The sequence below is a fragment of the Centropristis striata genome, chromosome 1, assembly GCF_030273125.1.
Source record: "Centropristis striata isolate RG_2023a ecotype Rhode Island chromosome 1, C.striata_1.0, whole genome shotgun sequence".
NCBI lineage: Eukaryota > Metazoa > Chordata > Actinopteri > Perciformes > Serranidae > Centropristis > Centropristis striata.
The window spans coordinates 1,867,296-1,879,934 of record NC_081517.1 but is presented as its reverse complement, the minus strand read 5'-3'; the positions used below and the strand labels follow the sequence as shown (position 1 = coordinate 1,879,934).

Sequence of the window (12,639 nt, the reverse complement as noted above, 5' to 3'; positions counted from 1 at the left end):
AAAAAAGACACAAAAAAGACACAAAATGACTTACAAAGACATGTAAAGACCTGAAAAGGATTCAAAAATGGACAAAATAGCCCTTTAAGACTCCAGAGAGTTAAACTATTATACAATGTTCACATTCTGGGTTCCTTTTGTGTACAATGAGATATTGTTTGAACAAAAAAAAGGTTAGAATTGTTCCATTGTCCATTGTTATAAACTGATAATTTTGTTATTAATTTGACACAGGGGCCACAGCAGGGGCCAAAGGCTTCTTCACAGGGGCAGTGGCCCCTGGAGGCCCCTGTGGAGAACCGCCACTGAACACATCCTCACTCTTTTTATCTCTGTCACACATGATTGCTCTCCATCTTCATCCCTCACTATGTTCCTCCTCATCCTCTGTTCTGCCTCTGTTCTCTCCAGGAGCTGCTGGCAGAAGTTACTCATAAACACGTGATGAAGACGGCGTGCCAGAAGCTGTGGCGGCTGATGGTTCATGGTCTGGCGTGGGCCATCTGCATCGCCAGCACCATCGCGTGTGTGCTCGCTATTTACTTCTTCTCTGGTCACATGCACCTGGTGAGTAGTTTCAGGGTCCAAAGTCAACAAGTGTTTATTGGCAGATTGTCAGACTTCAGGCTTTATGTGTTGTCTTTTTTAATGCAGTCTTTGGTCTTTATGTTTGTTTTTTTAAATCCTTATTCGCTCTAAATTCTGAATTTGAGCCGTCTTTTTTAAATTATGTTTTACACTGCATCCCAACTTGTTTGGAATCAAGGTTGTACAATATACTGAAAGTTTATTATGGAATTTTTTGCCCAATGAAAGATAACACTACCCCAGCTTTTTTTTTTTTTAAATAGATTTTATTTAATAAGAGTTAAGTAAATTAATTAAAAACAGAAACAGTCAAAATAAGTTGAATGAAACCATTGATTGATTGATTGATTGATTGTCTTTATTTCGAACATGCAGGCAATAAAAAAAACAAGTTTAAATATTAATAGATGAATAAATAAAAAACAAAACAAAAAAGCAAAAAAATTGAAAAAAAACAGACACTTTCTGCAAGCTCGAAAGAAAACGTATCTAGTCCTACCCCTTAACGGGTCAGAATATACAAATATGAATAATCGATATAGTCACATACAAATATTACAGTACAACAAATGTGTGTTATATATATATAAGAGCAAAAATAGAAAATCCTTATTCACTCTGAATTCTGAATTTGAGCCATCTTTTTTAAATTATGTTTTACACTGCATCCCATCTTGTTTGGAATCAAGGTTGTACAATATGCTGAAAGTTTATTATGGAATTTTTTGCCCAATGGCAGATATTACTACCCCAGCTTTTTTTTTAAATAGATTTTATTTATGCTGAAAGTTTATTATGGAAATTTTTTGCCCAATGGAAAATAACACTACACTAAAAAAATTGTTTTATTTAATAAGAGTTAAGTAAATTAATTAAAAACAGAAACAGTCAAAATAAATTGAATGAAACCATCAGTACAACAAATGTGTGTAATATATATATATATATATATATATATCAAAGCAAAAATAGAAAATCCTTATTCACTCTGAATTCTGAATTTGAGCCATCTTTTTTGCTGAATTATTAGAGTTTTTGCCCAAAAAAAAACAAACTTCCCCAGCTTTAAGGAGCCAATCATCATCTAGCTCCTTGTTCTGTCTCTCCACCAGAAGCTCCAGCTCACGACTCGTGGTCTCCAAAAGGAGGACCCTGTGGTGAACGAGGCCAGCCTGCTGGCTCTCCCCGTGGTCGTCTCCCTCATCACCCTGCTGCTGCCCGGCCTCTTCAACCTGGCCGCCTGGATGGAGGATTACGAGTCGCCTTCAGTACGCACATACGTCTCCATCAGCAGGTACCACACAATGTTCTAACTTCAGAGCTGAACAAAGCATACAAGTGTTTCGTTTGCTGACCAGTGGTGGAATAAGTATTCAGATCCCTTACTTAAGTAAAAGTACTAATAGCAAACTGTGAAATTACTCCACTACAAGTAAAAGTCCTGCATTAAAAACTTACTGAAGTAAAAGTACAAAAGTATCAGTATCAAAGTGCACTTGAAGTATCAAAAGTAAAAGTACTTGTTATGCAAAAATAGACCCACTTAGACTGTTTTATACACTATCGGTCAAAAGTTTTAGAACACCCCAATTTTTCCAGTTTTTTTTTAAATTCAAGCAGTTCAAGTCAAATGAACAGCTTGAAAGGGTCCAAAGGTAAGTGGTGAACTGCCAGAGGTAAATAAAAAAAGGTAAGCTTAACCAAAACTGAAAAATAATGTACATTTCAGAATTATACAAGTAGGCCTTTTTCAGGGAACAAGAAATGGGTTAACAACTTAACTCTATGGAGTCTTGGGCTATTTTGTCCATTTTTGAATTCTTTTCATGTCTTTGTAAGTCATTTTGTGTCATTTTTTGGTCATTTTGTGTCTTTTTTTTGGTCATTTTGTGTCTTTTTTTGTCATTTTGTGTCTTTTTTTTGTCATTTTGTGTCTTTTTTTAGTCCTTTAGTCCAACATAAAATGTGATTTTGAATCTTTTTTTTTTACTTTCAAAACACTATCATGCTCAATAAAGAATTTTAAATGTTGCAAATGTGCATTAATTTCAGAGTAGACTGAGACATTAAACTGCATAATTTTCAATTAAATTCTGGAAAAGTTGGTGTGTTCTAAAACTTTTGACCAGTAATGTATATTCTAAATATATTATTACATTATTATTATTGATGCTTTTATATAAATAGCCTTTAAATTTTCTTAAGCCAGGGCTCATTTAAACTACTTAATATACTGTTATGAGTCTAATCACTCTAAATTAATCACATTTTTTGCGTTAAATCTCGACCTGAAAAGTAACTAAAGCTGTCAGCTAAATGTAGTGGAGTAGAAGTATAAAGTTACATAAAATGGAAATACTCAAGTAAAGTACAAGTACCTCAAAATTGCACTTAAGTACAGTACTTAAATGTACTTAGTTACATCCCACCACTGTTGCTTACACGTTGTTTTCTTTCTGTGTTTGTAGAAACTTGCTGTTAAAGGTTAGCGTTCTGGGAGTGCTGTGCTACCACTGGCTGGGTCGCGTGGCTGCTGACCCTGGAAGTATTGGACAGGAGGTGACAGAAATAATGCAACATCATTTCACTTTCTCACTATCACAGCTGACATCTTATTGTCACGGATGTGTTGAGGAATATTAACCCTTTATCAGGCAAAGAACTATGTTTGGTAACTTCAGGTAATATTTTGAGAAAAAAGTTGCAAATTTACTAGATTAAAGTGGCAAATCTGTGCAAAAAAAGTCGCAGATTTACGAGAAAGAAGTGGGAAAAAAGCAACTTTTTTCTCCCAGATTCACCACTTTAACCCTTAATAGGGCACTCATTGAAATACTTGCAAATTCCAAATGTCAACCCTAGAGAATATTGGTGGATATTACATATAGAATTTAAAAAAAAAACATACGAAAATAATACTTAAAAAGTTTACGAGAGTAGCAAATCTACAAGAAAAAAATGAGATTTAAAGTGAATCTGGGAGAAAAAAGTTGCTTTTTTCCCACTTTAAATCTCTTAAATCTGCGACTTTTTTCTTGTAGATTTGCCACTTTAATCTAGTAAATTTGCAACTTTTTTCTCAAAAAATTTTACCTGACTCTAACTACCAAATATAGTTCTTTGCCTGATAAAGGGTTAATGTGTTTTAGTGGCTGACTGTGTTTCTAAAATGTAAAATGTTCTTCAGTGCTGGGAGAGCTTCGTAGGCCAAGAACTTTATCGTTTCCTGCTGATGGACTTCATCTTCACTCTCCTGGACACCTTGTTTGGGGAGCTTCTGTGGAGGTAATATTGCTTTTTTTGTTGCAAAGCTTACATTCAGTTTTAAATCCTCACTTAAAACCAAATGACAAGCCTATAATCTCACTTCCTCCTGTTTTCTGCAGGTTGTTTTCTGAGAAGGTTCTGAAAAGGAGAAGGAAACCAGTGTTTGATATTGCTAGGAACGTCCTTGACCTCATCTATGGACAAACGTTGGCCTGGTACCAGACTCTCTGTTAGGATCTATAGTTGGTTATGTTCAGTAAAGTTTCTGTGTAACCACTATAAACTTTATCTTCTCCAGGTTGGGTGTTCTCTTCACTCCTCTCCTGCCTGCAGTGCAGATCCTCAAACTCTTCCTGCTCTTCTACATTAAAAAGGTACTTAAACTGGAAACATGTCAATTGAAATTGTTTAATTGTTTTGTTTTTTTAACAATAAACCCTTTATTTATATGATTTACCTTGTTCTTTTTTTCATGTTATGGTTCTATTTTCCTATTAGACACCTTCATATTTGTGTCACCTTTTGACCCTGAATCTGTTTACATTATCTTGTTTTTGTGACTATTTTTAAAGTTATGATTAGGGCTGGGCGCTATGGACCTAAAGTCATATCCCGATATATTTAGGCTGAATATCGATATATGCGATATTAATTATCCTGATGTTTTTATTGCAAAGTGAGAGCAAATGTTCAGTCAAAGTCAAATATGACATGTCACAAATATTTTTAATGAAACCGTTTATTTAAGTGAACATAAATACTGTATAACAACAAGAGTACCTTTTTTTTTCTTCTTTTTTTTAAATCAAAGCTCCATAAAGTGCACATTTAGATAAAAAAAATACCTCAAATAAAAGCCGCAGCTTGCATGGAGCAAGGATCACAGTGCAAATTTGAACTTTATCGATATATGGAATATGGTCTAATTCCATATCACATTTAAAAATATATCGATATCATCCTCCTGGCTAATCCAGATAGTGTAAAAAGTAGTTATGAAGCTAAAGCTATCTCCCTTTCAACATTGTTAGCCAGAAAGTTAATTCTACAATCTTGGAAATGTGAAAGGGCTCCTACGTTTGAAATGTGGTTGAGAGAGCTGGGAAATGTTTTACACTTGGAGAAAATCAGGTACATAATATCTACTAAAGAGGATATCTTCTTTAAAATATGGCAACCTTTTCTTGATTTAATGTCTAAAAACTGAATTAGTGTTATTCTGTTGCTGTGCCATTTATGTTATACCCTTGTTTTGTTTGTCTAATGTCAAAAACTCTGTCAAAAAAACATGTATTGTTCTGTGTAGCTCCACCAACTATCTCAGATTTGTATATATAATTTGTTTATATTTTTCTGTGATGAAAACAATAAAAATAAATACACAAAAAAAAAATATATCGATATAAAAGATATCATCATCATAACTATATATGATGGTCTGTTTGCTGTCTTAATTTGCAGTTTGACCTTCTGTCAGCTGTGACTTTGGCAGGAGTATTTTGATAACAAAGTCTTTTTCTCCGTGGACTCCGTGTTATGTCAGACTCTCTGTTGATGGAAGCGTTGACCTTTGACCCCGGCCTGTGTTGTCTCTTGTCACAGAGCAGCGTGATGATGAACTGTCAGGCTCCCAGGAGGCCGTACAGAGTGAGCCAGATGACCACCGTCTTCATCACCCTGCTCTGCTTCCCAGCCTTCGTTGGAGCCTCAGTGTGTGTCACATACACCATGTGGAGGTAAAAACACAAACAGAACACAAAACATTTCTGTGCCGTTAACCATCCTGATCAAAAAGTGTCGAGAAACATGTTACCTTACATTACACCCATTTAATACTTAAAAGCACACATACTGTACACACACACACACACTGTTATCCAGAGGTTTACCAATGAAGGCAAAGTGAGTTATACCTAATTGTAAAAATCTTTTCAAGGGGTCGCAGGCTCTTTAGCTTTAAGCACACAAAGAGTTAGCTGGATGCTCTGTGGCTTCGCTGGTTTAAACATCTGTCTTGTAAACGCTTCTGACCACAGTCGACATCACTAACACCTGCTGAAACGAACCATAATGACCCATGTGGGTCTTTGGTTAAAACGTTCCATATTGCAGGTCATGGAGCATTCAAAAAAAGAATGCACACGTCATACTTACATGGAAGGTTTATGTTTTTTAAAAGACAGTTTAAACAGTCAATAAATGTACGTTAATGCTGTAAGTGAAGTAGTTACGAGGACGATGTGACTCCTGGAAGGGACATAGTTACGTAAAACTATGAGGCACAGAAGTTCAGTGATGTTTAAAGCACGTTGTTAAGTTTGTTTTCACATGGGACACAAACCCACGCTCTGCTGGGGGAAAGTCCAGGTCTGCATGTCCCCCGGACCAGCTGGATACTTATCCCCACATGGTGTGTCTTTAGATTTTGGCACAAAAAGTTTGAAAACCGCTGCCTTAAATCAAACATACAAGAACTCTTATTCTCCTTTACAATAATTCATTTCAATATGCAATGCTGATAGAATAGTGGCATTAGAATGTTCGAGAAGCCACCAAATTTGGGTTTTTATGAAAAAAACATTCATTCTCCAGGGGCAGCGTGCCACTGGACCACCCTAGCCAGCTGTTTTTCCACACTGACTGGCTGCTCCATGTCCTAGTGGAAAGCATGTTAACAGCAATTAAAAATGTCACAGTAAGATAACAATAAAGACTTTATATTACGGTATCTCTCAACTGTGAAAAATGTTATGTGTCACATTTAGCTCTCAAAGTGCTCAATATTAATGCATTTTACTTAAAAGTGTACACAATTTTGTCCTGGGGGGCATGCAAACCGGACCCCCTAGATGGTTCAGGCCCCCTTCATAGTAAAATCATGTGGGAAACACTAAAAGCTGCTTGACACAGATTAAAAATGAAAGATGATTTGAGCACAATCTTTTTAAGTATGGTTGTTGCCATTTTAACTCATGGTCTTGGAGTTAACTGGTAACATAGTGTCAAACAGAGGTACTGTTGCTATGGATACCAGTTTAATAATATACTACATTGCACACTGATTTAGATCAGGGTTCAGTCTGTATAAAGGAGCTATATCTGAGGTGTCCTGTTATTAGATTTCATTGGAAACTTACCAACTATGGCCACGGTGAAACTCCCCTCAGAGAAAGGGCAAATAAATAAATAAATAAAGAGCCCCGTGTGCTGCCAGCAGTCTGAACATCCGTCTTGTGTCCTCAGCATCAAGCCGTCCTCGTCATGCGGGCCGTTCAGAGGACTCAAAACCATGTTCCAGGCGGGGAAACGCTGGGTGGAGGAGCTGGAGCAGCATAACCCCAACCTGTCCATGCTGGCCAGAGCTCACTCCTACCTGGTGGAGAACCCCTTCTTCCTCTTTGTGGGAGCAGGCATCTTCCTGTTAGTACACACACACACACACACACACACACACACACACACACACACACACACACACACACACACACACACACACACACGCACACACACACACACACACACACACACACACACACACACACACTCACACACACACACACACACTCACTCACTCACACACGCACACGCACACGCACACACTCACTCACTCACTCACTCACTCACTCACTCACTCACTCACACACGCACACACACAGACACACAGAGACACACACACACACACACACACACACACACACTCTCACACACACTTCGTTAACTGTAATAACCTTGTTCCCTAGCCCCTAACCCTAAGGTAACCATGGTAACCCTAACATAAACCTAATGTAACCTTAACCCTGAAACAAAGTCTAAAATCTCCAAAAAGCCTTAAAAGAAGTGAGGACCAGCCAAAATGTCCTCACTCTGTTGGTTAAAAACGTGTTCCGGTCCTCACTATGTAGGAAGTACAAGAACACACACACACACTGGGAATTGGATCGTTTTATCAGAGATTGCAATTTAAAAAAACACTCTCAATAAAGTAATCACAGTGAATTTGACTTCACTTGAAACTTGACTTGAACAAACTGAGTAATACTCCAAAGTACAGCCCCGTTTTTAATTCCTGAGTTATTATGAATTGCCACCAGGGGGAGCCCACGTCTTTCCAGTCATGAAGTCCTGAAGGCTCTGCTTGCCAGTTGTATCCGCCAGAGAAAAAAAATTGAAATTGACTGTGACTGTGTGGAAATGTTATTGATTTCAAGCTTTAAAAAAAAAAATCAAGAGTCAGATGAGATGCTCAGCTGTTAAACTGCAGGAGGAGAACTCCCATCTCTGGGACCACCATTCAATCAAAATGTGTTTCTTAATAAAAATGTAGGATAAAGTGAGTCCAGTATGTGTTGGTGCCATTTGAAGAATTGTAATCATCATCGTTCTGTATCATTCATAAAAACAGGCAGCAGCACACTATCATACTATTATTATTGATTATTATTGTCTAGTCTGCTGCTGGTTATATTGATCTGATGCACTTTGTCATTTCTGTCCATCAGGATCGTCATCTACTTCCACAGTCAGGTGGTGGACGGTCAGAGGAAGATCATCAACTTATTACAGGAGCAGATTCAAAATGTAAGACATAACCAACAAATATATATATACACTACTGGTCAAAAGTTTTAGAACACCCCAATTTTTCCAGTTTTTTATTGAAATTCAAGCAGTTCAAGTCAAATGAACAGCTTGAAAGGGTCCAAAGGTAAGTGGTGAACTGCCAGAGGTAAATAAAAAAAGGTAAGCTGAACCAAAACTGGAAAATAATGTACATTTCAGAATTATACAAGTAGGCCTTTTTCAGGGAACAAGAAATGGGTTAACAACTTAACTCTATGGAGTCTTGGGCTATTTTGTCCATTTTTGGATTCTTTTCATGTCTTTGTAAGTCATTTTGTGTCTTTTTTTGGTATTTTTGTGTCTTTTTTTAGTCATTTTGTGTCTTTTGGTGTCTTTTTTTGTCTTTTTGTGTCTTTTTTTGTCATTTTGTGTCCTTTTTTTTGTCATTTTGTGTCTTTTTTTGGTCATTTTGTGTCTTTTTTTAGTCCTTTAGTCCAACATAAAATGTGATTTTGAATCTTTTTTTTACTTTCAAAACACTATCATGCTCAATAAAGAATTTTAAATGTTGCAAATGTGCATTAATTTCAGAGTACACTGAGACATTAAACTGCATCATTTTCAATTAATTTCTGGAAAAGTTGGTGTGTTCTAAAACTTTTGACCAGTAGTGTACATATATATAAACATATATATATATATATATATATATATATATATATATATATATATATATATATATATATATATATATATATATATATATATATATATACAGCTCTGGCTCTCTGACAGATTAGAATGTGATTTGCTGATACCTAAATCTTGTTCACCTTCCTCTTTTAATCTCAGGAGGGAGAGGACAAGAAGTTTCTGATCACTCGCCTCCAGTCTATCCACGAGCAGAAACGAACCCCCGCTAGAAGACTCACCAGTCAGGTGAGTGTGAGCTGCTCTTCTGGTCTGAAGATAAAACCTCTTCACACTCTTACCAAGGTTATAATAGTTTTGGATTTTTCATTAGTTTTAGTTTTAATTTCGTTGTGAATTTTTGTTTTCAAATTCAGTTAGTTTTAGTTAGTTTTAAGAGTGAGTTTTCTAGTTTTAGTTTAGTTTTTAGTTTTTGAAAATGCTTAGTTTTAGTTTAGTTTTTATTAGTTTTAGTGTTAGTTTTAGTTTTTTTGTAATGGGCTATGTGTTGGTGCCAGATTCAAAGTGATCATAATAAATTTTGCGTTTATTTCCTTTTATTATCCATCTCAGCCCCAATAAGGTTATTAACTCTTACAGTTCTGGGTGTTTTGAATTTTGGTTCTAGTGTAAACATCCCAGTCTCAGTAAACATATTCACCATGTGTTGCATGTTCAAATAGAAACACTGAAGTATGAATGAAAAAAGTTGACAAAAACGAAAACTAAGGACATTTTCACTATAATTTTAGTTAGTTTTAGTTAGTTTTGTAACCACAAAATACAGTTTCAGTTAGTTATCGTTTTTTAAAAAACTTTTTTATTTTTATTTCAGTTAACGAAAATGTTTTTTCAATTCTAGTTTTTGTTATTTCGTTAGTTTTCGACTCTTACCTCCTGTTTTTATTTTCCTTTAGGACTCCAGGTGTTGAGATCCTGAACCTCCTCTATTCTCTGAGCACTGATGTCTGGAGAAATGTTCAACCAGCCTGCATATAACTGGAAAAATAACAGGGAAGGACACGTGTATATATGACCGATGGACATGCATTTTAGATTTGGCCAGGATTTTAATAGCTGGACTGTTTGTCGAGAGGCAAAACAAACACACAAAGTGGAACAAAGCTGTTAAATGTCTCAGACGGACAATAGAACCTGAGGAACCCTAAAGCTGAACATGATCACTTTACATGGATTCACTCATTTCGTTAAAGCACTTTCATATCAACTGTGAACAAAAGTTTTATTATTTCTGTTGCAAAAAACTGTAAGTAGTCTACAATTTTTTTAACCTTTTTTAAAAATATTTTATCAGTGTGTATGTTGTACAGTTGGTAAAGTTTGGATGTTGTGGGTATAAGTATGATAATACTGGAAATTATTTTTTGTTTTTACTTTTTGTTTTCTGAGATGCTCCTTTCTAGTGAGAACTGTCACTGTATTGTCATACTGGAGTAATTAAATTATGTTTTTATCATATCAACATGTATCTGTATTTATTAGAGCCTATATATATAAAGTGTGAACACGACTACAGCACAGTCAGAAATGTTACAAACTCAACAGCCTTAAAAAAAAGTATGAATATAATTTCTACTATTAGCATTTATAGTAATTAGAAAGTTATTGTCCACAAACATGCAAATAAAAAAGTCAAATATATGGAGACAGTAGCTAACAATAGCTGACTATAAGACATATAAAATATATTTTCAGTAGAAAAATAAATATACAAGCACTTTAAAGTACCCTGAAGAACAAAGTAATAATCTTAATCTTTGTACCTTTTATTAGTAAATATTACCCATTAAATTATTATTTTCCAAGATGAGAAAAAGCAGCATATTTGGTGGAAACAGCAGCACCGTAGACGGATCACTGAATGTGACACAAGAGAGCACCAGATCCCACAAAACACACTGGGACGTGTTTCAATCTCCTGTCAGAAACTAGACCATCATGACGGTCTCAACTGCACAAACATATTGTATGGTACATATTTACTGTATATTTTATATATATATATATATATATACACTACTGGTCAAAAGTTTTAGAACACACCAACTTTTCCAGAATTTAATTGAAAATGATGCAGTTTAATGTCTCAGTGTACTCTGAAATTAATGCACATTTGCAACATTTAAAATTCTTGATTGAGCATGATAGTGTTTTGAAAGTAAAAAAAAGATTCAAAATCACATTTTATGTTGGACTAAAGGACTAAAAAAAGACACAAAATGACCAAAAAAAGACACAAAATGACAAAAAAAGACACCAAAAGACACAAAATGACCAAAAAAAGATACAAAATGACTAAAAAAAGACACAAAATGACTTAAAAAAAGACACAAAATGACAAAAAAAAGACACAAAATGACCAAAAAAGATACAAAATGACAAAAAAAACACACCAAAAGACACAAAATGACTAAAAAAAAGACACAAAATGACAAAAAAAGACACCAAAAGACACAAAATGACCAAAAAAAGACACAAAATGACTTACAAAGACATGAAAAGAATTAAAAAATGGACAAAATAGCCCAAGACTCCATAGAGTTAAGTTGTTAACCCATTTCTTGTTCCCTGAAAAAGGCCTACTTGTATAATTCTGAAATGTACATTATTTTCCAGTTTTGGTTAAGCTTACCTTTTTTTATTTACCTCTGGCAGTTCACCACTTACCTTTGGACCCTTTCAAGCTGTTCATTTGACTTGAACTGCTTGAATTTCAATAAAAAACTGGAAAAATTGGGGTGTTCTAAAACTTTTGACCGGTAGTGTATATATACATATATATATACATATATAGTGTATAATATACAGGCACTGTGCCCACCTTTCATTGTATTCATGTACACCTCATATTAACAGCACGTCTACAGTACATATCTGTCTATATGTTAAAACAAGTGATCCCATAGTTTAATAGTTTAATCAGCTTAAACATTCTGCTTTGTATTTGACTTTGAATATCTTCAAAACTCTTGAGAGTTTTTGAGTTGTTCAGTTTTTCAAAGTCTTATTTGTTGTTGATGGAAGTATTGACAGTTTTCTCCTCAGAGTTCTGTTTTCATGTTCCTGTTGTCTTCCATTGATGTTCTCATCTCTGTAGCATAGCTAACAAATGCTACGCTAATGCTGTGCTAAAGAGACAGTTCACTCCAGAGTCTAAAATCCATATTTTGCCTCTTACCTGTCGTCATGTCTATCAATCTAAATGGTTTTGGTGAGTTGCCAAGTGTTGGAGATATTGCCCATAATGATGTATTTTATACCTTCTCTCAAATATAATAGAACTTGATGGCTCTCAGCGCCAAAAATACGAAAAACATTTGAAAAACTCAACAGTGATGTCTCATCCTGCCACCGAAATCACTGCAGAAGGAGTTATCTTGGGTAACCAGGTCATGATTTCTGGAAAAAGACGTTTCTGTTGAGTTGTTGAATTCATTTTATTTTATTTTTTTTCGAGCTTTGAGTAGGGATGGGTGTTTGGAAGAAACCTGCCAACTCAATCATCTTTAATGT

At 35.3% G+C, this 12,639-nt stretch overlaps 1 protein-coding gene across 2 annotated transcripts in view; it reads left to right on the top strand.

Moving 5' to 3' along the window:
- The window catches only part of tmc6b (transmembrane channel-like 6b), a 33,618-nt gene extending 23,034 nt beyond the window's left edge, over positions 1-10,584 (top strand). For both annotated transcript variants that reach the window (XM_059345302.1, XM_059345371.1), the window contains 11 exons: positions 412-567; positions 1,701-1,882; positions 3,057-3,147; positions 3,776-3,873; positions 3,975-4,070; positions 4,154-4,229; positions 5,458-5,591; positions 7,099-7,275; positions 8,355-8,433; positions 9,268-9,354; positions 10,023-10,584. In XM_059345302.1, the coding sequence (XP_059201285.1) occupies positions 412-567; positions 1,701-1,882; positions 3,057-3,147; positions 3,776-3,873; positions 3,975-4,070; positions 4,154-4,229; positions 5,458-5,591; positions 7,099-7,275; positions 8,355-8,433; positions 9,268-9,354; positions 10,023-10,037 (1,191 nt within the window). In that variant the 3' untranslated portion in view covers positions 10,038-10,584. The remainder of the gene's footprint in view (positions 1-411; positions 568-1,700; positions 1,883-3,056; positions 3,148-3,775; positions 3,874-3,974; positions 4,071-4,153; positions 4,230-5,457; positions 5,592-7,098; positions 7,276-8,354; positions 8,434-9,267; positions 9,355-10,022) is intronic.
- The last annotated feature ends 2,055 nt before the right edge of the window (positions 10,585-12,639 follow it).